Consider the following 27,174-nt stretch of genomic DNA (forward strand, 5'->3'; position numbering starts at 1 on the left):
GTTTTCATTTTGTGAGTGGTTGGTGGAGACTTGAAATTGATTAGTTTTTTGGCAAGCTATGACAAATTGCCGGAAGAAGATGCCCGTTGTTCCACTTAACTTAAATAACTTTGAGTCTTCTATCATTTCTGCTGGATGCCCTTACGTTCTCACCAGCCCGCGCTCATTAAGGGCTTGTAAAAAAGCGGGAATCAAGGTAAGTGACATTGTTATTTACTTACAAGAGAATATTCCCGATCCAAAAAAAAAAAACTTTTTAACAGCCTTGAGGCAGAATAAACTGCAAAAAATACTGTTCCTCTAAAGACCACTACAAATGCAATGTGGTAGCCAATTTTTATGATGTACATATGAACTATCTGAAACTGTGAGTCTCAGATAGTACAGTGTTGATGGTTATTTTTTTTTACAAGTAATACTCAAAAAAAGCTCAACTCAAAACTAACGATTAAAATCATGTTATTATGTTCTCACAACAGACCCTTCAATGGAGAATTTTATAACTTCTTTTTTGGAAGCTTTGCTTCGATTTTGGAAGTATTCTTGAAACAATTTCATGACAAAGTGCATGCTAAAAAATATAATTAAAAAATAATAGTACTTAGGTACCTATAAAAGAAAGAACTAATAAAAAAAAAAGAAAAAAAAAAGCATGGATAAAGTGTAAGTACACCGATGTAGGTACAACAAAATATGTCTTCTGATCTCTCTCCAACGCCATTGATCTAACCATAATATAACATATGAAAATGGACAATCTTGTACATAAAACTTTTTTTTTTTTTTTTTTTTTTTTTTTTTTTTTTTTTTTTTTGCGTGAGTGTTAAATCATTAACTCGATTAATTAATCAAATTCTGAAAGGTGTAAAGTAAAGCGAATATATAAGTATTTATATCGTGAACTAAGGGTACAATTACCAAAATTTGGATTTTGCAATTGAAAACCAAAAGACATAAAGAAAAAAAAATTTGAGTTAAGGATGATTCTGAGCTCGTTTAGGAGTATATTTTTTCCTGTAAAAATTTTACTGTCCACGAAAAATATATAGGTAGTATATGCGCAAAAAGTGGACCCAAAGTTTGATTTTTCTACAAGCTTCATGGAGGGATAAGACTTCGAACTCACTTTTCTCCATTGCAAGTTCAGGTCACCGAGTCTCTTCCGATAGATACCACTTCAATAAGGTGCAAACTTAAATACCCAACTCAAATATTAACTTGGAGAAAATTCATCCAGAGACAGCTGCCTGATTGTCAAAATTTTGTGTGCGTCGACCGGATGAGACAAGATAAAGCAGAAATAGGGTAATGTGATTGGTCCGATTCATCAGTCGTCCTCTTTTTTGTGCCAATAAAGGGTTAATTTGACGAGAATTTATCGGCAACTTAAGAGGTGTCTTTAGCTTCTCATTGATTACACCCTTTATCAGCACGACAAAGAGGACAACTTACAAAACCGACCGATCACATAATTCCATTCTCCTAAATCTTGTCTTATAAAGTCCACAGATACAAAATTTCAACAAGATGGTTTCAACAAACTTCAACAGGTTGCAGGAAGAAAAAAGGGGCTTATCCCTTAGTTTAAAAAAAAAAAAAAAAAAAAAAAAAAAAAAATACATTTAAATCTAAGTAATACTTTATTGGAAGACTTGGACACTTCTCCTGCAAGAGAAGACCATTGATAATTGGTGGATTGCTTAATAATGATCATATTTTCTTCCAGCCAGTTGAGCTTTTATATCAAAGCACTTCACAAATTGCGGATGATTTGGGAGTTCACCCAAAATATGTTACTGATGTATTTCTTCAAAGGGAAACAGACCGACAAAGTAAGATTTCACGGATTTCAGCTTGTTCTCTGATTTCTATTTTAATATTTTGGCAGTGACTTCATTCTTCCTTTGAACGTTCGTTTCAATAAAAATAATTCAAACAGTGTTGTTATAAATTTGTAACTATCAATAGCAGAAAAGATTTTTTGAAGAAAGGACACAGTGCCTACAGGGAAAGGATTTTATTTGATCAACAATTTTTCCATAAATTGAAAAGTGTTAAAGAGCAGACTCCTGCATTGTAAATACATTAATGATCTAACACATACAAAAATGCATTAGGAACTTAATTTGTAAGAACAAATAGAAGAAAAAAAAATAAGAAAAGAAAAGTTTCCCTTACATAATTTGCTGTTAACGCATGAACTACCACGATCTAGTACAGATATTCATGATAATGCCATGAAGTCACTGACCTGCATAGCAAAGAAGGGAAACATTTCCATAGATATATTCCCCACTAAGCACAGAAAATGTATTGTCTCTCTACAGAGCTCCTATGAATTCAAAATGATATTGAATCTGGTTCATTTTTTTCCCTTCACTTCACAGAAAAACTAGACTTGGTTCGTAAGATACGGAATGATATCATAGCTGATGAAACTCTCATAAAAAGTTTGGATTTGGCGCACCATAAGGATAATCTAACATGTCTTTCAACTTGCTCTAGAGGTATAATATTTCCTGATAAGTCTCATCTGTTCATAAAACAATCAACTGAGACTCTTTTCATTAATATTTGCTGACTTTCTTCATTCAAGTTCTGATAAATTTAATTACTACGCATCATTCAAATACATTTGAATACATTTACATTTTCTACTAAGTATACATCTTCCATCACTTATTAATACAGGTAGAAAGTCAGACGACGCATTGAAAAAAAAATGATTGAAAAAATTAAAGAATATAATAGAAACTCAATTTGATTAAACAAAAACTGTAATGGAATAGGAGAAAAGTCTCTGCTTGAGAAAAAAAGAGCTTCTAAGATAAATCAATTTAATAATAAAAACGTATTAATGGATAAAATGAATACCTCTGGTTCAAATTTTACCAAAATTGATCTATTATAATGACTTACAGGAAACCGCACACCAACATCCTTAAGAAGACGACATCATTCTTCTCTCCACCATTTGAAAGGACTGTAAGTTGCTGTTTTCGTTTTTTTTCGTTTATTATAAAATATGCACCTGATCGATTACACAATATCTAACAATCTCAACTTTCGAAAAGAATACTGTGCATCAAAATATTACAAATCAATTTTCTCGACCAGTTTAATGACGTTTTCTAATTCAGTCTTCTAGGTGACTCAAACAGTCATTAAATTGAAGGCACATTACTCGAAAGAGAGGGCAGCACTCTTTAATTTTAAATTTCTGTGCAGTTTCAAAAATTCTGATTTTATCCCATTTTATAAAACAGTTTTAAGGCTTCATTACAGTGACTGACAGATTTTTGTTGGCTTTACAGCTGTTGTTGGTGTTGCTGTTGTCACTCCTGCTGTTGCTACTGCTCCTGCTACTGTTGGTGCTGTTGTTGACTTGAGCGCAACACGGTCTTCCTTCCAACAATCGTCCGATTAATATTTTCGCCTAATCATTCTACTATCATTTATAACATTCTCATCCTCGAAAAAGCGGTCAGCAGTGGCTCCAGAAGGCAGTCCAACACACCTTAGACAAACTCGATATCAGCCTTGATGATTTAATCCCTGAAAATAAATGCCTTCGCATTAAAGATATGAAATCCATTATAGCAATTTTAGCAATACTGAGAGTTTATTTGAAATAGCTCTTACCTTCTTCACTAGGGTTGCCATGGAAGTTAGAAAATTAATTTCCCCGACACATTTTGGTTGAATTCTCTGACAATTGAGAATATGCCAGATACTTAAAAAGTCATAATTTGAAATAGTTTTCAGGCAAAATTTGTTGTATGAAACGTCAAATCTATTCTAGACAGGCAAAAAAGGTCACACTTACGTCATTTTCCCTGACACTTTCAGGCTCTCCCTGACGTTTTAAAATTCCCTCACATTTCCCAGTTTTCCTGGTATTTCCTGACTGCGGCACCCCTTCTACACTTTATCACATCACTCTTAAACAATATGAGCTTCATATCCTGGAATACTTGAGGAGGGGCATCTCACAAGCATCAGTTGCTGGGTAAATCTTTCAATGCATGAGTTTTGCGCCTCATTCTTTTGCACAGACATCAACATCAAGATATGCCTATCAATATTACTGCCTAGGTTACTTAATTTCTTTGCCTTGAACCTCAATTTTTGAGATTTGAGGCATTGGGCATTCGGTCCAGCAACACTGGGTCTAGGTGCCACACCTTTAAGAGGCCTTCCTCTTTTAGGTGATAGGTATAACAATAGTAATAATAAATAATGAAATAAATAGATTAAAAAACTTTAAATTCTTTTTTTTAAAGAAGAACTTTCAAAGTTTAGTCACTGATTCAAGTCAATTACTGCAAAACCTTATTACTGAAATCATGAACGCTCTTAAAACATGTTAAAGAAAATCCATGCGACACACGTTATAAATAAAAAATTGTGACGCCAATTGACCCATTAACTCATTAACTATTGGACAATCCCTGCTTTTTTAGCAATGTATAATAATTTTTCAACGCACATAGCATTTGAAAAAATGGCTTTAAATATAAAAGAAAGGGTTTTGGTAATGGAGAAATCCATTAGCATACATAAGACGGAGAGGCAACTATGATTCAATAGATACTGAACTTAAGATTAGAAGAATGCATAATGAAAGCACTTATGTGAAAAATAAACATTTATCAGCTTCTCAGGGTTTGCTATGGCTATTATTTGAAGGTAAAAAATAAAAAATCCTTCCAATAGGAAAGAGGATGGAGTACCTTTGCTGCAATAAAGATGTTGATACAATGCTCCAGTACATTTCTTGCAATAGAATCGAAAAAAGTACACTGGTTGTTGACAATCCACTTTTGATGTTTGACTGACTTTTAACATTTATATCTTATCAAAATCGCCCTGTAGGAAACAGAAGTAGAGCACAAAAATTAATGAAGCTGGATCAAATAACTCTGCCATTAGGAGACATTAAGACACCTGTGATGACTATGCCACAATACATATTTTCACCTAGTTAAACATTACACGCAAACTAATTGCTTTTATTATGTTCAGACTGAAGTTACCAAAGTTGTTTCACTCAAACTCAGATAATATATTTTTGTGTAAAATTTATTTTTGTAGTTTATAGTCCTATTAAATGTTGGAAAGAAAACATGCAAACTGTGTCTTATTTGATGATCCTGTGTTGCTTGATTCTAGAAAAGCTTATCGGGCAATCAAGAGAGGACAAACAACCTGTTATTTTCTTCTTCTTTTTTTTATTATTAATGTGCGAAGATGAACATTTTACTGAAAGAAATAACATTTTATACATAATACGCACATATTCCAATGATCAAGTTTTGCTATTTTTCTTCCCTCCGATTATAATGGATGAAGCGTAAAATTATGAGAAACATTTTGCTGATCATACTTTTAGCATTATAATGCACAAAAGTTGTATAATTTCATTCACGAGTTGCCGAAATAATTGACTTTCTGTACCCATTTTCTCTCGCCGCAAGTCCAACTTTTCACTGAGGAAGAAAGCACGAAGAGGGTACCTGCCCACAAGGGCAAAGTGAAGGTGGTATTATCAGGTTGCAAAATTATAGAAAACATTTATCAGGTGTTATTGGTTTACTATTTACAACGTGGCAAGATCATAAACGCAATCAGGAACTAAGAGGTCCTTCAAAAGCTTAAAACTCGGGTCAAAAGTGAATGGCCTTGGTTTATGAGCTGAACAGTTGACGGCAGTTTCTTACACTGTTCAGGCTTCGAATTTCTGATTACAGTATACGGGTGGGAAATGCATGGTGCGGCAAAATTTGTATGCAGCTGATGCTGCTGCTTTGTTCCACCAAAAATGGCTCCGTTGTTCAGTGAAATCCACTCACCATGTTTGTTATTGGCATAGTCCAACTCTGTAGGTTTTATTGTAGGTAAAACTCAAGTAAATGCAGCGGAGGTAAGGCTAAGACCCTTACGAATTTTAACGCAGATCATATTTACTGAGCTATTCTGAGCTATATAATGATGAACTTTCTTCAATTCGTAGTAGAAGTGCTGCATCATTTATTAGGAATTTAGGATTTTAATTTAACCATTTATAAAATCGTCAGTATCACCACTGTCAATTCTCTTGAATATGATTTTGCTCTGAAATGATGACAAAATGGCCGTACAAACAAAAAAAACTAATTACTTTCCAACACATATTTCCTGATTTCAGAGCAGAACACACAAATCATGGTTCATCTCCATCCATTTCAAGTATCCTTTCATCTCATTCGCCAGCATTTCAAGACACATCTCGCTCTTTTCACTCCCAATCTAGGCACACTTCGCCAGTACTAAGGTCAAAATCAACCGAGGCTATGTCGAGTGGTATGAGGGAAATCGACAACCACTTGCGGCTATGCTCTGAGGAGGAGTCAATCTTCAGACAGAATCAAAACTTTCCATATTCTCCTTCTGAGAATAACACACCAAGCCCACGATTTAAGCATAAAATGACACCCGACCCTGCCTGCAAATCACGAAATTCCCCCTCCACTCCTCGCTCAAAATCAGTGCCTTGTTTCCCACCGATGCCTTTGGTCTCTGTAAGTAGTACACCTGATTATTATGCACCAAATTCAACGGACACAGTGTCAACACCTCGATCCAAAATTGGAACCTGCCATCCAGTGCCATTAGATTCTCATGTGTCTCGCTGCACATCAGATCTGTCCCAATCTCCAGAGAATTATCAGGATAGAATACAGTTGGTCAGTGATTTCCTGTCTCAAGCAAAAACGAAGTAAGTAGAAAACTATGGGATGGGGCGTTGAATCCTCAAAAGTGGGTTTAAAACGAGTGTCACAAAATCAGACTGACTGAGTGCTTAATTCTACAGATGAGCCTAGAATAATACAGTTTGCCTAAATGCCAAGTTTCAAGGCCATGAAGGCACTGCCTGCTAGAAAATTCATTCAGTGACATCATCGTCACCTTAATACATATGATATTCATTCTGAAATACTTCCATCAATTGGTGACGAAAAAGGTACAAAAGCTGTTACAAAAATTGGGAGATGGCCTGTTTTAAGAAAATTGTTGAAGGGATTGGATTACAGTTTGTAGGAGCTTGACGCTTGTTACACTAGCTTTCAATGTAATTTGTTTAAGACCTACATAAACCTAAAATATAGTATGCAATAAGCTTTGAGGGTAATGCAAAGGACATTTTTGGCAGCTTTTAGGGAAAGATGAATGAGATATAGATCATTGATGGTTGCTTTTAAACACTATGGTCATCGAGCCTCTGGCATAAAAATTAATATTTTACTGTTTCTAAATTAAAAACTTTCTCTTTTGCGATGAAAAAAAAAGTATCATACAATGAAAAGAATTTAAAAATGGTAACACCACAGAGAAATCAAGTATATTTTAAAATGAGAGCATGTATAATTTTTATTTCTAGGTGTCTTAAAAAGAAGAAAACCAAAGGGAGTAAATGCAAGTCATTCATATCTGGAACCAAATTAAAAACCTTCGATGGGAAGGAAAGTAAGAATAAACAAGTAGCTTTTGAAGAGAATCTAAAGAAGGAAAAAAAAATAGATGCTAAAACAAGATCCAAACCAGCAGCAGGAAAAAATGCAAGACAGAAATATTATGACGAAAAGGAGAACAGTTCTCGAAGAAGGGATGGCAATGAATCGTGTTCTTCCAGAGGTAGTTCACAGAGAAATAGTGGTGGGTCAGTCAGATCAAAGAGATGCTCCCAGCAAACAGAGGTATCCAAACCAAAAAGAAAACTGAATGAACACAGGAAGAGTAAATATGGAAGATCTGAGTCGGATGAAATTCGCGAGAATGAAAAAGAAAGAAATGAAGATCAAATAAAAAACCTAACTGAGAACAAACCAAGGGGAAGCCATGAACACAGCTGCTCTGTTATGGATACTTGTGGGAAGAAGAGTAATATATTGAGAAACTCCTTTGTCAGGTATTTTATTCAAACTGCATTCAAGGTGGCTCCTTACAAAATAATAAAAGGAATTTAAAACCGAACTCGCTCTAAAGACACCTCAACATATCAGTGTAAATAGGAGGTAATTACTCCAGTGTAATTACTTAGGAGAATAGGACAAAAAAAATATTGTTTTCCTGCCTTTGATGTTCAAACGGGGTTTCCTCAAATAAGTAAGCTAGGGCCATGTTTTTGTATGAAAAACATGAAAGTTCTTCTATATCTTTCCTCCCCTCTCAATCACTGCTTTTCTTAGGATTGGGAGGAGCGATTTCCCTCTTTGACCTTTCCCTGGGTCAAGTAATATCAGAGGTTGCAAGAAATTCAGTACCGGCACCTTTTAAAAGATTCATTTACAACAGAGCAATGCCTGTTGTCATGATTAAAATTAATTGATTAAGGATATTAGAAAAAAGCTGGATTTCTAATCTTGTGGTAGATATGATGGAAAAGAGCTTGAATATTTGTACAAAGAAAAACCATTAACTTGCATTCCCTGAATAATTCAACACTTCATAGTTTCAACATAGAAAGACTCAATTTTAAATTTTTGTAAAACAATTATTTTAAAATAAAACTCTGTCCACAGAGAAACCGAGCAGAATAGTTTGATCTTTTAGCTGATTTCAAGACTATTGGTGCTTTTTCAGTTCTCTGAGAGCAACTCCAATGAATATTTCGAACCACGATCTGAGAATTTTGGAGTCGATGGCAATGAAGAAAGAGCAAGAGAGAGCTAACAAAGAGCTAGCTTATCAAGTGCAGCAGCGTTGGGAAGCTGATCGATTGGCAAAAGCAAAGGTAAATACACATAGGTACCCGTTGATTAAAAGTAGCCCCATCAATCAACACTTGCATTCCTTGAATGGAGTTTCTATGAGGTTGTCACATTTTTGTCACAAAACAAAGATAACAAAAAGGGCCGTTTTTGGACCCCCAATAAGGATCATTTCTGGACCCCCTCTGAAATATGGCAATTCTTCCATAGATCACAAGAAAAATCATGATTCGAGCATTATGACTTTCATTATGTACTAAAAGGCCGCTTTAGCAAAGGTCTGAAGGTTTATTTTAGCCAAAATTAAGGATTTTTCATCATACTAAGACATTTTCCACACTGAGCCCACTGTTTAACTAAAACGAGCTTTGGCTATGTTACCAAGGAGGATTTATGACATTCTTTCACAGTAGTTCCATTTTAGATAGATGATAAGCTCATCGTTAAAAAATCTTGTATAAAAAATGGATTATTTAAAAACGTTTTCTTTAAAAATAATTTCAGTTTGAGAATGAACTGAAAAACAAATGGCAGAAATACATTCAGGAGAAACGACAGCTGGAACAAAATATGAACAGACTAAAAATGGAAGAGGTTAAGCTAAGTTTGCATGAATCACAAAAAATACTTGAAGAAAATTTGCGAATGCGAGATGAAAAAGTTCAGCGAAGTTTGCAAGAGATGGAGAGGAAAAGAGTAAGTACCTGCTTTAAAATCTTCCTTTTATTTCCAAACTCATCTTCCTTGCCATTAATTTTGTGTCCTTAAATGTCAAACACACAAAGAAAATCTAATTCATAATTTGGTTCGGGTGCCTTTCCAATCTGCAACAGAATAAGAATGAAAAGAAAAATTGAAACAACTAATTGTGTGGTATGCTTTGGGTTAATGTATCAACCAGATGCTCTTGTTACATGATCATAACGCTAAATATCAAGCAATAAATATTATGTCCCTGCGCAAATTCTTGCGTCCGATATGAAAAAAGATATCCCTAAATGAAAAAAAAATTGATTGCTCTGTGAATCTACCACATTTCTTTGAAGAAAGTCATTCACTGTGTTTTTCTCAAATATCATCCGCCTGTTCTCCTCAGAAATCATTCACAGTGTTTCTAGAGGGGCAATTTTGATAAATCAATATTAGATCTCATTCTTTTTTGCTGACCTGTTAACTGCGACCATAGTATTATAGTTCTGCACTTCTGTTGAATTATCTTAAGATATCACATAAGATGTATATTTTTGAGTCATTTTCAGTTTGACCAGAATATTTATTGTAACATAAGACCATAATTCTTCATCCCAAAAGTAAAAGACAAAGTATAAGTAAATTTCACGATTTGCTGTCAAAATAATTGTACAATTAGGTGGTCATCAACATGTAAATTCAGAGGGAAATTTCAAATGTTGAAAAGTCCATTTGAGCAAATGAATTTTGTTGAAATACAGATGCTCGAGACAATGACAAGGCATGAACAATGCGAAAACAGGAAGACCCAACTGAATGCAAATCAGCACCAGCAGAAATCTTTAGACACTTTGAAGAGGTTCCATCATATAGAGGAAATGGACAATAAATTGGAGCAGGCTGAAATAAATCGACAACAGCTTAAAGCCAACACTTACAAGGTTCGATTGGAGGCAGAGTTTCTTGCTTGTATTTTTTATGCGCAGCAAGATAGAGATAAAATTTAAAAATCTCCGATCATGTTACAGTTTTCTAAAGGAAAACTAACCAGAATGCTTCTTCGCAATTTTTTAAATCAAATTAAGTAAATTTACGATAAACGTCAATGGTAACTGTTATTCAGTTTTCCTGCACAAAAACCAAAACATGAGCGGAGGCTAACAACATCGCAATATGAGAAACGCATTTGCATTTGTTGATTTTAGCTATCAATTGGTTTTTACTGAACACAAACCTTTTGGTAAATATTAATTACACTGTAAAGAATAAAAAAAATAATTCATGGTTTAATTAATCAACGAATTGATCAAAATTCATTATGATTCTTTAGTAGAAAAGAACCTGCTTTGATAAAATTCTATGAATGGTCCCTGGTTGTATTGATTTGCAAGGTGGGTGAAATTATTTAATCATAAAATTGGGGGGGGGGGGGGGATTGATGAAAATTAGAGAGGAGGCAAGCTTTTGATGCGAATGGAATAGGTCATCGAAGGATGTTATAAATTCATTACATAAACTATTTATGTATTTACGTTGTTTATTATTCATCTATCACAGGAGGATGTTTTTCGAAACTTGGATGTTCACAAGAACCTAAAAAAAAGCGATAATTTGAAAATTTAAACTTGAGATTGTCCTGTAACACATGTTCAAAAATTAAAATGATGCTTGCTGTTGATGTTTGAAATTTGCAGAAGATAGTCTCAGGAAATAGACTGAAATGTTTGAAACACATGACTCGCATGGAAGAGTTGTTGACGAATGAGGCCATTACGCGAAAGCAGAAACTGGAGGAATGCCATAGGCGAGAGGAACGTGCTTGGCAAAGATACACAGACCAAGTTCACAGTAGGCTCCAACAATTGAAAATGAATAGGTAAGAAGGTTTTTTCATCCGGTTAGTGAGATAAATTGCACATTGAATCTATTGTTTTGAGAGGAATGTATGATCATTGCCCTGTTTGTAACATTTCATTTATATACCTATATCTGGCAAGAGATGGAGAGATGCCAGCTTCCAGAAGATCTCTACCATGACAGATTCCTGTGACGGGTAGGCATCGCAGAGCGCCCTAGAGCGCCGTAGAAGCGACTTGCACATAAATTTATATACCTGCCACCTCAATAATAAAGACAATACAAAATTCTGTTATATCTATGAAGAACTTGGAGAAAAATGGTAAACATTTTTAGAGATATCAGTGCTCCAGTGGATAGATAACTGAATAAAATTTTGTAAGCCGTTTAGAAATCAAACAATGCACTTACGCTCTGTTTGAAAAATTTGATATAATTCAATCAGCATCTAAGGGATTGTTATATTGACACAGGGGACATTGTCACAAACAATTTTTTACAGAATCAATTTTTTATGACCTGATCTATTTTTTATCAATAAAAATAGTATTATGGGTCCTGCGTAGGCCTTTTAATCATATTCTAATGTTTGAGAAAAAGGACTTAGTTATTAAAACACACACCCACTCACCTTCACACTCATTAATATCCATAGGCTCGATGAATTAAATACAAATATGAGAGCTGATCATTGTGTATCTTTGCAGTGCATTACGAGAGCTGAGAAGTGAGCAAGTACGTTCTCTTGCCAGGGAGCTGGACCAGGGTTTGGAGCGATGGCAAGATCATGTGATGATACTTCAATGGCAAGCAGTTCAACGAGCTGAGGCTAGTGCAAGTATCCAACTGCAGACCAAACGACTCAGAACAGAGTGCGAGAATAGAGAGCGACAGCTGCAACATGCCCAACGATTTAAACGGTAAGGAAGAATGTGAGATAAGATTCTAACCAGTAATCCACTTAGATCTTTTCTGAGCAATGCATCACAAGCAAACACTCTTGTTTACAAAATAGAGGACAACATGAAATTTCGTAATTCTAAAATGTTGCAGTTTACATTACTATTCAACATATTAAGAAAGAAAATTTTAATAGGGAAAAGCTTTTCTCATCTACCATTTTGTGTTTAATTGCAAAAGGAAAACGTATTGGTGATCATATGCACCACCGCGCGAGTATCACAATAATTGCTTTTAACAAGAAACTTGAAATAGCTGATGAATCCATCGATTTTTAGTCAGTAATCTCAAAGAGAGGGATAGAATAGAAGATTAATTTTGAATGGTGAATGATTTTTTACAGGGTCAAAGCGTTCGAAGCAGAGAAGGAGAAAGGACTAAGAGAGCTCATAACTGCAAAAGAGAGCAGAATTAGAGCTTTGCAACTGAAAAAAGAAAGAGATATTTTAGAGTGCAAGGCAGCAGCACACTCTACAGCTGAGCTGCGGGAGCATTTGCGGTAAATAACCTTTAGTCGTTTATCTTTCGTAGGAGTTGAATCATCATTTAATTTAATAAATGAACTGATGTTGTAAAGTTACAATTTGATGCTTACATCTAAAACTGTAAATGCAGACGAGAAGAACATTTTGTTCATTGAGAGAATTAATATTACATGTAGGAGATAATTTCACCTTTGAATGATGTTGAACTTCTTTGGTGTTCTAGAGAGTCCTTGACTCCAGAAACATTTGATCGGAAGGTGACCAAAGTAGCAGTGGAAATGCGAGTTTGTAACCGGCCAGCAACTGCAAGTCCAACAATGATGGGCAAGTCTCATATTCGTCTGGGCTGAACAAAGAGGAGTCTGCTTTTTCCTGATTGAATCATCATTCTCCAGTTAGCTGAAGAAAAAAACTTTAAAAAATTTTAGCAATTCTTTTGAACACTGAAAGAAAAAATTATTTTGTTTACAAATAACCTTCCCAACCACAGTAAAATTCGTGATTCCTACATTTTTTCCAACCATTATAATCAAGGGAGGTATTGAAGAGTAAAAACCTTATCAAATAGAAAGACTGTCATTTTGCCAAGTTCCTAAATTGTCATAGATAATTCCCTTGTAAAGTACTGTTTTTCTTGTACTTGAATGTGATTTCTTGTGGATATTAGATATTATGAAAATTTACAACATATTGTTTCACTGATTTCTAACAGAACTTCTCAGAATTTGATGTAATTAGTTACTGATATTGTATACGGTTAACAGATAAGGAAATTCCTTTCAAAGGTCTTGAACATTCTTTCAAAAAAGTTTTTTTTTCTTCTCAAATTTTTTACTTCATAAGGTCATCATCATCTATGTATTGAAAATAAAAATGGACACAACAGCATCACTGAGCTAGAGTTTCTTCCTCTGACTACCAATGTTACATTTTGAAGTATCTAATATTGCAATTTCGTGTTTGAAGGACAAAAAATGCTAGTAAAAAAAAAAAAAAAATCTTGAAGCCTTACAATTGAATTATACGAATCCTACTCTACAGTATAAAATCATAAGGGTAGCCTGTAACGCTCATCATGTCACAAACCGGTTTCTTATCCACTCCTGGCACCTGAACCGTTGTGCATGCTCGTTCTTTCATGGTTTTATCAACAGATTAATATCGGAAAAGGCCAAAGCACTTGACAGGGTTCGGCCGCATGCCAGGGATTGAAGTCCCCTGGTAATTTAAAAATACCACAATTCCTAAGTTTAGTTTTAATTTAAATTTTTGGCTAAGACAATGGGAATGATTTTTGCTGGAGCAGTATCATAAGAAATCATTGATCCTTTTTAATCAAAATAAATTTGCAAGTATTGCAACTTGTTTCAAAACACGTTATAATGCAACTGATATAATATTGAGCAGTTCCCTTGGAAACTGCCAGGATGGCAACACTTATTGAACTGGCCCTGCTGTACGACCCAAAAATTCGCTAAGTTTAGTGTAAGGTGCTCGACATCCATTTAGACTTCCGTATTAATTTGAAATGATCTTGCCTTACAGTAAACTGCAAAGAATTACTACACCTCAACATTTGAAAATATCGACCTATCTCTGCGCACATTTTTCAGTTCTTTATGCAAGGTTTTATGTCGATTTTAGGAAGTCTTCACAAGTCCACATTTGCATCATTTAAAACTAGCAGAATCTATCAATCTCCTTATGCAGACTTGAATTAAGCGACAATCAGCAATATAATTGCAAATTTTGACAAATTTAGGATTCTCCTGCCATTAAGAGTGTATTAGACATACCAAATGATAAAATACACGGAGGTTCAAAAAAAGTACAATTATATTACTGAGCTATTAGACTTAGACTTGACTATTTTGTGTAGAAAAGAAAAATGAGTGACAAGGATGACAATAAAATATCTACTATTTGTCATTTATTTTATTACAGACCGAAATAGAAGTTAAAATGCAAAATGATGTACAGAAACTTTCACAGGCCTTCTCTGGTTAGAGCAAACATACAAATACCTTTAAGAAGATAATTCAGAATAAAAATGTTACAAAAATGTAAGAATGAATCCTGGAAAGAAAAAGGAAATGTACTTGAAGCCAATCCAACCTCCTTTATGAGAACAAGGTGGGTCCAAAAAAAAAAAAAAGAAAAGAAAACAAGACAATATTTTAGAGTTCTCCTTTCACTTCAAGAGTAGAATTTAGACAGGTTAATCCTTGCAATTTTTGACACCTTTCTTATAATAAGATTCCCTATGAGCCGATAATACTTTTTTTTAGACTCGAACTTAACTCGAAAGAAGGCTACAGTCATTTTGCGCGTAACTGAAAATATCCAGTCTTCACGCAGTCAAGCAACAGAAAGAAAAAACCCTTGAAAATTTGGTCTCGGAATAAAGAAAATACAATAAAACGATTTACTAATTATAGCTCTTAATAATGACTTGAAATTTCTCTAACATCTTAAATATTTTAGAGAAAAATTGCATTATCCATTTGAGTGTTATTAGGCACTGGTTATTCTGCTGACTTACAGTCAAAAGGAATCTCTTTATGTAAATTGCACAGACCGAACTTATTTGCTTGTTTCCCTTCTTTTTATTTACACAATCGAGTTGATATTGGAACAAAAAAAAATCTGTACAAGATAAAATTACAAAAAATTACATTGAAAAAAGCTCTCGATTTCTCTCGGAGCTAAGTCGTCGATTCTGGCCACAAAATACAAAAATGTTCTCTCCTCTATAAGAGAAACTGTAATAAACCAGGAAACATTTTGACTGGTCATGAAATTCAAAATGCACAAGCAATAAGAGAGAATTTTTTGCATGAGAGAAGGTATGGAGAAAAACAGAACAGGAATAATTGCAATAATAAGTGATTCATATCCAAAAAAGAGAGAGAGATAAAATAAAACAACGATAAAAAAGTACATTGAGAGAATTATAGTAACCATAAAGATAACCTTAAAGAAATAACTAACCAAAAATCATAACATCTTACAGAAAATAATACACTAATGGGTGCAAGAATGTGTATCTTTTCTGTAATGAACATAGAACTCATTATTATTAGGCACACCAAGCATTTGAAAGTTGTGAACTCGTAATTGGTTAATTCAGGTTATGTCCAACACACAAGAAAATCATGGGATCAAGCGAGAGTTCACAGAGAATTTTTAAAATCAAGACGAAAATAAATTTCAAGTAAACCTCTGTTAGTGGAAACTTCTCTGTACTAGCTGATTTTCAGGCCCTCAAAATTTCGAGTCTTTAATTTTTTCATGGATTTTCACCTCTAAAAAGTGAGAGGTCTCTGGATCGACAAGGACTGGTCAGATCTCCCTGATAGGTTTGTATAAATAGTACCTACATACCTGTCACACTAAAATAGACGTTATCTAAGGACGCATCAGTGTCCACTATCTCAGAGGTTTACCTATGATAAACAACAAATCAGCATGCAGATTAACATTTTCTTCGGACGTAGGACTTTAAAAACACAATTACAGATAGAGTAAGAGCATGAGTCACTCCTAATGTAAAGTCAGTCCATAGAAACAGAGCAACATAAATTAGGGAAAAAGTGTAAGCCATACACTTCAAAGTTCCTGAGCCATTGGTTGCTAAGTGAGGAAAGAAAAATAGAGGAATATTACTAGCCTCATTATAAAATATGACCCAAAAAATGAAAGAGGTAACTTCTCTGTGGATTGTTTAAAAACGTGACAAAAGAAATTGTCTTTTTCAAATAAAATTCACGGTTAGAGATGAAGCTACGGTTGCTTAGTTATGCCTTTTCCTCAAAGTGAATTTGTCAGTCACATTTATGGGTCAATTTCCTCACTTACTAGTGATGGATCAGTTTAGCCTCCATAAAAAGCTTCACTTATAAAAAGTTGTTTCCAACGTTTTTAAAAAGTCAAATAAAACAATGATCTCTTTAAAATCCCTTCAGAATTAAGTTACGAGAGAGACATAGCAGTTCTTCATGATGGACAGAAAAATAAGTTTCGACTGCATGCATTTTCGCAAGACTTGTTTTTGAGAAATGACACAAACTTGAGGAAAATCCCGACACTAAAGGACCCAATAATTCTTCAGTGAAATAGCAGGTTTGAGAGAACAGCGAGCATCTTCAAAGAAATCTGAGAGAAGGCATATTCACTGTTCACAAGAGCACAGCATACAATGCATTATGAGCTAGTTTATGTAGGTGAATTGCCAAATGGAATTTTCTTGGGTATGCTGGGATATACATTAATATTAAAAATAACTCCAAGATGACTGTGTTTAAGGTTTGCTTGGTGCTCTCAAATGAAGGGATGAGAAAGAATTGGCTAAGCCGACTCACTCCTTGAATGTATCCAGGCTCTGTTCAAAACCTACCAATCTCACACAGCTTGTAAGGAACTATGAAAAAGATCTTATAAAAAAAATAACCGGTAAAGTTTTGACATTATTCAAATTATAATAAAGCTTGTAAAAGCAATGCGTTATGTCTTAAGTGTACGTAATTTTTGAGATCTAAAAAGCCTAAAACCAAAATGCGAGCTTATCATTACACGGAAAGAAGTTAAGAAAGCAATTTTAGAGAACAAAGCTTCAAATATCACAAAATAAATTAATTTAAAAAAAAAAAAAAAAATCAGATTTTGGATTCTGCCGGTGCCAACAACTTCCTAGCCATTAAAACACTAGAAAACATAGAAGAAAATAAAAAATCCGACATTCATGAGAGCAATTGAAGCAGTAGAAAAGCCATTTGTGGGGAATTTTTTTTCCTTGACTGCCAGAGTCAAAAAAAATATCTGAGAGAACATTTCAATTTAACAGAACCATTTAAATTTTAGTAGAAAATGCAAAACTTTCTTCTTTAAAAAAAGAAACCAAACATTAATGGGGCAGACTGCTATGAGAAGAAAAATTGGAATTACCATTTCTTGGTTAAAGAAAATGGAACTCATGAACAACTTTGTGTGATGAACAGAGAGGAATATGCACAAGAATGACATATTCCGTCTATGGAAAAAAGGGCCATTCTCAGCAAAAAACAGATGTTTTTTTGTTTAAAAAGAGATGAAAAAAACTATTCACAGGAATGCAAGCACTGACTGAATCAAGGTGTTGGTTATTTTCAGAGAAAAAAGATATTGAATATCTTATTTTTTACAACTTATCAGAAATCAATTCTAAAAACAAAACAAACATTAACATTTTTCGGCTTTGACAGGTCCTGAAATGCTTTGCACTGAATTTTTTTCAAAGAAATTTCAATGCTCATTGTTTGATACATTGCAAACTTCGTTTGTTCAAAATTTCTGCAGCCTCAATGCGCTTTATGATTTCATGATAACAAAACCAAGAACAGTCTTTAAAAGAAAAACAATCTCCCCAAATATAAATGAGTATGAATAGGTAGAAAATTAAAAAAAGAGAAGGTAGGTGAAATTGAAAACAGACAAACATAGCTTTTTTGGAAAATTAGTATGTGCAAAAATATCTGAATCTCTTCGTTCAAAAAGTAGTAAGAATTAGTAAATGTTTCTTCAGCAAGAATAGCATTATTTTTGCCTTGTAATGACATTGTTATGTGGATTTTTAATCCTCATAGACTTCAACAGAAAGTTACGGTTGAAAAAGTTTTTGACGAAAAAAGTGCCATGTAAAATTCACAGATTGGTGTCTTATGATTGATTGGTGGTGTACTATGGGATCTTATGCAGGGCTGCATAATAGAATTTTCTCCCAATTCATACCAATAATGATAAAAATGTTTTAAAAAACCTAACTTGACGGTAAATTCTAATGAAAAAAATGTATCAGTTACTCTACAAACCTGCAATTTGTCTGATAGCTTATTTAACTACTGTTTTTCTGAAGTAACCAACTAATTTCTTGAGTAACCTCGGCAAAGAATCAGTCTATACCATACGGTTTTCAGCGAATACTTTCAACCGTTTCACACACTTAAAATCTAAACTTAGTTGACCTTCCAGTGAAAATGACACATGAGTTTTGTACAAATGTAAGTTGTGGAGGCGGAATGAAATAAAAGAAAACTGCTTCATCAAGAAACTAGAAAGTTGAAAAAATTAGGATTTCATTTTCAAAATGAAGAAAAGAAAAAAAATTATAAAAAGAAAACTTAACTAGACAGAGTGCCTCAGGACTAGCTATCTCCATGACTATGATTATTTGACTGATGGTTTTCTGTTGCTTTGTGGTTGTTGGTCGGTGAGGAAGGTACATCGTCTGATGAGTCATCGTCACTAGATCCACTCCGCAAGTCTTTCTCCATCTGGGGAAAGAAAAAAGTCAATATTGAGGTAAAGAGAAGGAAGTGACACATCAAATGGACCTCATTCAGTGGAGAGAAACCAAGTCACATGAGCCATTGCCAACTTTCATTGGATGATTCATATTTTACTGGAGGACAGTAGTATACATTTTTCTGAAAATTTCAAGAGATTTCCATTGAGACATGCGGCAAATTTCCTGAAATTTTCAAAAGAATCCTTACAACCGTTCTTTTGTAAATAAAAAAGAAATTGTTTGATAAAATTTAGAAATGGCTGATGCATAATCGTTTCTTTCTACTTAACGCGGTCTAGGTGCGGTATAGAAAACATGCAATTTAAACAAATCAAATTAAGAATGCAATTAACAAATCCAATTCAAAATTTTTAAGTTTAATCACAACTGCCATATTTGACACTTGAACAGATGAGCGCTTTGATGAACTCTGAACACCTTGATATTCTGGGCAGTTTTTCTACTACAGGTGAGTAATCATTAAATAGTAGCAAAATCAGGGAAACTAAATGATTCTTGTAAAAAAAAAAAAAAAAAAAAACAAACCGCCAACCAGCACAATAGCTGCTTGCTGTCGGATGTACTGTATAACAAACTGCTGCTGTCTGCACTTAATGCAAGGAAATTTAAAGGCATTTTATGTTTTTTTCTTTTTCATTTTGAGGGAATGTAAATAATTCATGCCACTTTTTTCATTATTTTTTAACTTGGTGAAGAGATCTGCTGATCTCCTTGACATCGTTTCATTACACTGCAGATTCATCCGTTATGATTTTTAAACTGAAAGACGAACTATGAAAGAGATAACTAAAAATACTTACATGCCCTGCCATGACACTGTTGTAGACGATCCTCATGATGAGATGAGTCCAGAAAATATGAAGGCCGAGCAACAGAATTAAAAATCCGTTGAAAATGTAATATGCCGGAAACATTGGTGTTTGGACTATCACTGGAGCATCTATTGCAGTGCTGTTGAGGGAAGAGACAATTAGATATTGGAAACAATATTTCGAAAATGCTTCACATGAGTTCACTCTTTAGGTGATGCAGTTTAGGTAACTGACACGTATAACAGGTACACCCAGGCTTCTCGATTACTCTATATTTAAATATCTAAAGCTATAAACTGTAAAAGTGATTTCCTTCAAACTTAGCAAGAATGAAGTCAAGAACCATCTGAGCAAGACTAAAAAATCAAATTTTGAAAAAGTTGTTGCTAAAGCCTGAAAAAGAGGAAAGTCGTTTTCCCCCATACTAATGGATTGGAGATGTGAGGTTGTTAACGCGCACCGCACTGAACAGGTTGAATCGTGTTGCGGTATGTCACAGCAGCATCACCAAGTGTCTTTCCTCCATTGCGCTTGGGCTTTCCTCTGTGCGGCTCCCTCGCCAACTTTTCCATCCCTTCATTCCTTTCACACATAAAGTGTTAGCCTGCCTACACCTAAGTATCTCCTCAAAACTGTCTTCCATTTTTATAGACCGTCTGTTAATTTTCTATCCTAATGAGCATTCACCTCCCGGATCAAACGTCTTCTTTATTTCCTGTCTTTTATTCTTTCTCCCCTAGTTTCTTCCCTTTTACTTCATCTTTGATTTCCTTCACTTTTTTCTGAACTTTCCTTTTCCTTCTTTTTTCTCTTTACTCTCCTCATTTTCTCTTTTATTATTTTATTTTTTTGCTTTTGGCTCATTAGATACTTTATTTACTGACCATGTCTTTAATAGCTTAGCCGGCAAAATTTGGCATTAAAATGTATTTATGCACAAAACTGGTGGTTGAACAAATGAACAGATTGTAAAAAATTACATTTGAGTTTATCAGCCTTTCAAAGGCACATATTAATGATTCATAGTTGGGGACACCTTGTTAAACTAGCACTTTAACAGGAAAAGAAAGGGAAAAAATGAATTCAATTATAACCATACCTTTTGAGTATCCACAATGGATAAAATACGAGACGAGACAGAATCCATACGACCGTAAATACAGCAAAAATAATATCACATGTTTTCTGGTACTTAGCGTACTTCGTCATCTTGGCACCCTGCAATTAGATAGATAATAGTGCGGCATTAGAAAACTATGTGTCTTGAAATTGCTTCCGAGTGCGATAATTAAAGAAAAATCACTATATCATCAATTTGTTATTATCTTCGTTAACTTACAATAATGGAATTATCTCGATTCATTCAGTTCAGTTTTACTTATCGATTTAACGTAAATGGTTCTTTCTTCCCTTAGATAATGAGAGATTATTCACACTGGAACATTAAAGCTTACTCATTGACGATTTAGCCTTGTTCACAGTTTATCAATGGAAGGCACATTAAATTATCTCAATGAGAGTTTAATTTTCAAACGTTGAGCAGTGAGCTTAATTTCCCCTAAAAGTTTTGAGAGAGAACGTAAGACATGAAATTAAGTTATCTATTTACCTACAGATCACAACTTGTCTACCGGTCTACATTACTGCAAAGGGATTTTAATTGTTGTTTCAATTAGCTTACAACAACAACTCACCCTATTTTACAAAGGGAGTTTTTCCATTACAACTGAAACAAGTCACTTAGATGCAATGTGAGGGAGAGGGAGGAAAGTTTGCGTAAAAGGCAAATTAAAAAATTAAAAGGAGCGTTTTTTTGTTGATATCAGTAACATCAGCTACCGGCCAGCTATATTCGAGCTTTCTTCTTTGATGTACCCTCTAATTTGGAATTGCCAATGGAAAATCATTTAGGTCCCTTAATTTCATGCAATGTCTCCATGAGATTGCAAGAATTAGTACAGTACAGCAAAATCAAGTCAGAGAGAAAGATCTGAATGATAGCTAACACTCAATAACAAAAATGGTGATAATCAATGATAAATTCGGTAAAGTACAAAATCGATTATCCGTCAACCGTAGAAATAATTCGCAACACCAGTTTGATGTTGTTGATGTTGCAAACAAACTACCTATTGTTCTCCACACATTTTAAGGGCGGAAGTTGTAAAAGCAAAGATCAAAACAGAAATACAAACTGAAAAATAAGGAGGAAAAACGAATACCTAGCTAGAGCTCCCTCACATATATGGAGATAGAAGTTAATTTCTGAGTAGCTCTGAATCAGCACTACTCAACAGCTAAATATTTTCATTAATTCACATGGCACCATTCATGAGTGGTGAAAAAAACATAATTAACTTTCGTCTCAACAAACCATGGGTAAGCTCTAGCCCTTCTTCCTTTGCAAAGAAAGATGTTCATTACATCTTCAATAGCGTTAAATAGACAGAGAGAGTTCAAGGTATTCATCGTTAGAGTATTCATTCGACAAGATATTTATTACAGCAAAAACTGGGAAGAAATTAGGGCAAAGCACATTAAGATCGACCAGCTGATTACTGATTACTTTATCAAGGCTACACATATTTAAAAAAAAATGGCCGACTCTGATGACCTGATGAAACTTAATCTGGATAGGAAACAGGAAGTTTGTAATAATAGAAGTATATTAGACGACCCCACAAATATTTGCAAGGAAGCAATTCAATTCAATTGGATTCAAAATGGTCCTGGAGAAAATAGTTAACTTTCCACCAAGGCAAATATCCCAATTGGATACTGATAAACCATCTTACGAGTCATAGAAATTTTTTTTAAATGCAGATAGGCCAACCAAGGACGGACAGGGTTTTAAATCCCAGCTTTGAGAGCATAATTTTCTATTTCAGTAGTTAAACAGACGCTGTATTTAATTGAAGCATGTTTATCCTCAAATGCTTCTCAATCTTTGGGCATAGGACAAGAATTGAGAACAAATACTCAGTTGGGAGCACCTTCACTTTTTTCTGAATGGTACAAGGTCATTTTTTACCTCAATAAAGCTGAGATTTTTCCTTCTTTACCTGTTCCATAGTTGTAAAACCTTCCCATTTATTAAATAAATAGATTTGTTATTGTTAAAAGGAATTTTCACTCTTTGACATCTGTTCATGAAAATATGAATGGTATGATAATTTATTTTGATATCAAATAACAGGGAAAACAATTATGCGAATAAAAAGAGCTCAGGATAAAATATACAGAGTACTTGATTTTTGCACAGAAATCAGTGTCTAGTAACTATGAAAAATTGTCAACTAGGCCCAGGTATATGACAATTTATCTTATGGAAGGGATTTGGTGACTGCTAAAATAAAATATTTTTGTTAAATCTTTGTCTTTTCCTGTCAAAAATTACTGTCATTATGGAAATTCAGAGTGGGGTTTACTCTGGTCTCCAACAGCACTCTTCTTTTCTCTAATTGACTATTGACAGTTTCTTTCGTTTTTTCTTCCTCTTCTTAGATTATTCCTTCTTTAATTATTCAAGTAGCCCGGTTATTCAGCAAATTTTCAGGCGTTTTCTTCAATGTGCTGTCATTCTTCTGAACTGTAGGGTCGGAAACTTTCTGAGGTTTCCCTTAAAAATACCAATGGTATTTAGAAGGCAAATGATTTTATACCCCTTCAGAAAAGGAGATAAAATGAAATAAAAATTCTGCTTACCTCAAGGAATATATCAGCAACGTCATGCGTTGCAAGGACTAGAGAGCCTATCCTGTGGAAATTGCAAATGTATGAAAAACTGAGGAGGAATATGGTGATGACGTGATGAGCAAACATTTGATAGAAGTCTTTCCGCTTCACATCTGTGAATTGAGATATTGCCAATGACCAGTAGAATGATAATGACAGCATATAGTACCACCATATATCACCGTCAACATTCTAGGAGAAAAGAAGGGGAAAACACATTAAAAGTTGATGCAGAGCTGATTCAGGTGAATTTATCATAATGATTTGGACTAGAGGCTTGGAAAAAAAATAAAAATTAATTGAAAAAATTGAGCATGATTAAGTAAATAGATGGTATACAATTGGATGTTTGATGAGATCTGCTAAAACATAAAAAAGTTTCAAATAATTTTGAAGAAAAAAAATTGGGATTTTAACCAACTTGTTTACAAGTTTAAATTTCATCAATGCATGCCTGCCTTTCATCAACGCCAACGCCAATATGTGAGAAACAAACTGCCTCTAAACAGACTTAATGGAGCTCTGCGTTGAATTTACTTTCTGAAAATTTAATGAACCCATTTGCAAGCTTGTTCATTGTTTTAGACATTATCTACACTGGTTTGTTTGACTTTACAGCCATTTCAAGCATATTTTAATACATTTCTGAGAATTCTGGTATTTCTAAGTATCGATACGGATTATACAAATTTATTTTGGACAAGTAAGTAGATAAAATAAAATTATGTAGAATGTTGCTATCTGTGGCAACACTAAAATAATTCAGAATAAAAATATAAAAATCTTAATTGAAGGTTCAATAGAACTGAAGAGATATAGATGAAGAAAAAATGTTTGAGAAAATATTTGTTTTCTTTTATTTTGGAACTTGGGGATAGTAATGCCCTACAGCACTCATCCCAGAAACTCAGCTGAAGCTGCGAATTTTTCCAAAATGGAGATGGTTCTCAACCTTATAGAGTTGGTTGTCATTTCAACCTTACTAAAAAGGCTAAATTTCCACTCATAAAATAGGAGTACCTACCTAAAACCAGTTGATAATCTACAATCATAAAAAGCTTTCTTATCTTCACTATGTGGTGAAAACTTTGCTGACAATTTAGGTATGAACAAATTTTTAAGCTGCGACTAAAAATTAGAAAAATTTTCCAGCATACAAGGGCAAAGTGTTGATACAACACTTCACAGAGCGGACTCCAAAACACAGCTACATGCCTTGTCACCTTTGTTGAGGAGAAGTATTATTACTTTTAAGACACACGTTTTGAGAGAAGGTTAAATTACAATAAATTTAAGAGAAAAAAGTGTGGATACCTGATATGGGTAGTTGTACCAACAGGCATCTATGTTCCAAAACCATGGTTTGTCCCAAAGCACATACATCCCATACACAAAAGCAGAGAAATAGTAAAATCCTCGCCAGCTGGAAGAAGAAAAAACAATTAATCTAATAGAATTAATAACGAATTACCAACTAACAGAGTTGAGATGAAGTTGTCCAACAAAAATGAGAAGGGGCAGGATATTCAATGGACAGGAATTTTTTATCAAAATTATGTTAAGAAACTTTTCCTTCTGGTGTTATTTTACAAATTTGAATTTACTTATATCAAAACTTACAATTTAAATCCTCAAGTGACTTGTGCACCAATATCATAGTCACTACTTCGTAAGAGGTCATACTTTTTTCTTTTTATTTGTGAGCTTATTACATACACATGCATTCACATCTAACACAATCATTACTTGTATCAACCATATTACCTAAAAATTATTTCCTTATTTCATTGATAGTCTACCAATGATGTCACTTAATACTTATCTTTCCAATCAATTTAAATTTCTCTAATGAGAAAGCTGTACTGTAAACTAAGTACAAAAAAAAAAAGGAAGAGACAATTAATCAAATTTAATTTGTTTGAAAAGTAAAAATCATCCGTTCGTTTATGGCAGAGGTCTACAACATCAACCTTCTCTCAAGATCTGGCGTCTTAATTAGCAAACCTTAAATTTGTCACATTTTTTACCTTCTAATTTTCAAAAGATTCCTATTAAGGCTATGATTTTGCCGCACATCCCGAGGTTTGCCTCTGGTTTGCAACAATCCACAGATCCAAAAATCCGGCTCTTTTAGCACCCTGACTTACAGGAAAAAAGGAGGAAAGCCAAAACTTACAAACACTCGCAAAATTTAACCAAAGTTGATGGTTTATGATGCGACTTGCGGAGCCTCAACCACCACTCAACCTGTCGTTCTGACCAATCGAGCTGTTTTGCCAGTCCGGTAATTTCTTTATGCTTCCACTTAGAGTTGGCAGCATATGCTTTTTCTAGGACTACATTGGAAGGTGCGTTCTTGTGCTTAGCATTCTTGATTCCTAGAGATACTCCAACAGGACTGAACCAGATTCTGTGAAAATTATAAAAAAACATGATTAATACCTGAACATAGTGAAATTAATCAATGCTTTGAAAAAGGACACAAAGTTGCTACCAGCCCCCATTCTACTACTTGTGCTAGCTGGATATTTTAGCAGTGTGTACATGGCAGATAGGCAGAGAGAATGTTCAGTTCTTTCCAATGCCAAATACACCTAAGAAATGTTGATCTGATGTACCATACTTAACTATTCAGGCAGTTAGGTATTTTGATGCATTGAACAGGCTCCATTGTGTTAAAGGTGCTTTCAAAAATATCCATCCTAGCGAACATAATTCAGCGGTTTAAAATGTGCAGGGAAGAAGGAGGACCAGATTAATGATGGATTGAGACTAACTTTGACGTGTGATCAGTACCACATCAGCACCACTTGACAAGTTAAGAAGAGTGATTCTCAGAACGAGTTTTCATAAAAGCACAATTTGGCTTTAGTCAAAATGTGGGATTCATGTACTACAGAGATAGGCATGTAAATGTAATCTTGGGTAACCGTGCGTAAATTAGTGGGCCAATACCATACTTTGATATATCCACTTCCAGAGTGCAAAAAAAATATCTCTGCTTTCCAACTTCCTGCCATACTTTCTGTACTCTTGGGGAAAGAGAGTGAACTTAATTTCTTGAAAACTTCCTTGGTTTTTTTCTAGGTAAACTACTACATTGAAATTGACTTTTATCTCTTTGGAAAAATACAATAGAGGCAGAAATTTTGAAACACTGCAATGGAGCTACATCATTTTGCACTTCGACGTAATAGACTCAAAAAGTGGCAACGGCATGGTTCAAATGTAAACAAACACATAACCTTGTTTCTGATTCGCGCCCCTTGCGCCGTGGTGGTAAGATGCATCCAGGTGTTTTGTAAAATCAAAATTTCTTGTGTTTAATAAATCCTTGTTTGATTTAAGATCGGTCAGTAACTAAATTTTAATAAATTAACACAGTTAGCTTGTGAAGAATTTGTACATGAGGTTTTGGTTTGAACCTGGAATTAAATTTTATATCCAATGATGTTGTCACTTAACCAGTCTTTTCTGATGCCTATTTGACTTCCAACTTATGTAAATCAGTCCCAGGGCTGGATATAAGTGAGGGTAATCGG

At 34.3% G+C, this 27,174-nt stretch overlaps 2 protein-coding genes and 1 long non-coding RNA gene across 3 annotated transcripts in view; 1 reads left to right on the top strand and 2 right to left on the bottom strand.

The window, feature by feature from the left end:
• LOC109034367 (uncharacterized) lies at positions 1 to 14,910 on the top strand (the record flags this gene model as incomplete). The annotated part of the gene is given in 13 exon segments (XM_019047474.2): positions 1 to 196; positions 1,727 to 1,832; positions 2,388 to 2,507; positions 2,922 to 2,985; positions 6,188 to 6,757; positions 7,421 to 7,948; positions 8,623 to 8,773; positions 9,255 to 9,446; positions 10,202 to 10,381; positions 11,135 to 11,316; positions 12,005 to 12,217; positions 12,601 to 12,756; positions 12,966 to 14,910. Coding segments are annotated over 13 exon segments (2,727 nt in total). The 3' UTR covers positions 13,093 to 14,910.
• LOC140224440 (uncharacterized) overlaps positions 1,622 to 27,174 on the bottom strand; it is a 31,505-nt gene continuing 5,952 nt past the window's right edge. The window contains exons 2-6 of the long non-coding RNA XR_011899718.1: positions 12,932 to 13,141; positions 11,929 to 12,191; positions 9,455 to 9,574; positions 4,734 to 4,869; positions 1,622 to 3,555 (exon numbers count right to left, since the gene is read on the bottom strand). This is a non-coding gene — a long non-coding RNA (uncharacterized lncRNA). The remainder of the gene's footprint in view (positions 3,556 to 4,733; positions 4,870 to 9,454; positions 9,575 to 11,928; positions 12,192 to 12,931; positions 13,142 to 27,174) is intronic.
• schlank (ceramide synthase schlank) overlaps positions 14,660 to 27,174 on the bottom strand; it is a 13,359-nt gene continuing 844 nt past the window's right edge. The window contains exons 2-7 of the mRNA XM_019047475.2: positions 25,809 to 26,042; positions 24,947 to 25,055; positions 23,603 to 23,824; positions 20,997 to 21,115; positions 19,886 to 20,036; positions 14,660 to 19,050 (exon numbers count right to left, since the gene is read on the bottom strand). Of these exons, the coding sequence (XP_018903020.1) occupies positions 18,922 to 19,050; positions 19,886 to 20,036; positions 20,997 to 21,115; positions 23,603 to 23,824; positions 24,947 to 25,055; positions 25,809 to 26,042 (964 nt within the window). The 3' untranslated portion in view covers positions 14,660 to 18,921. The remainder of the gene's footprint in view (positions 19,051 to 19,885; positions 20,037 to 20,996; positions 21,116 to 23,602; positions 23,825 to 24,946; positions 25,056 to 25,808; positions 26,043 to 27,174) is intronic.

This window comes from Bemisia tabaci, chromosome 4, assembly GCF_918797505.1.
Source record: "Bemisia tabaci chromosome 4, PGI_BMITA_v3".
Taxonomy (NCBI): domain Eukaryota; kingdom Metazoa; phylum Arthropoda; class Insecta; order Hemiptera; family Aleyrodidae; genus Bemisia; species Bemisia tabaci.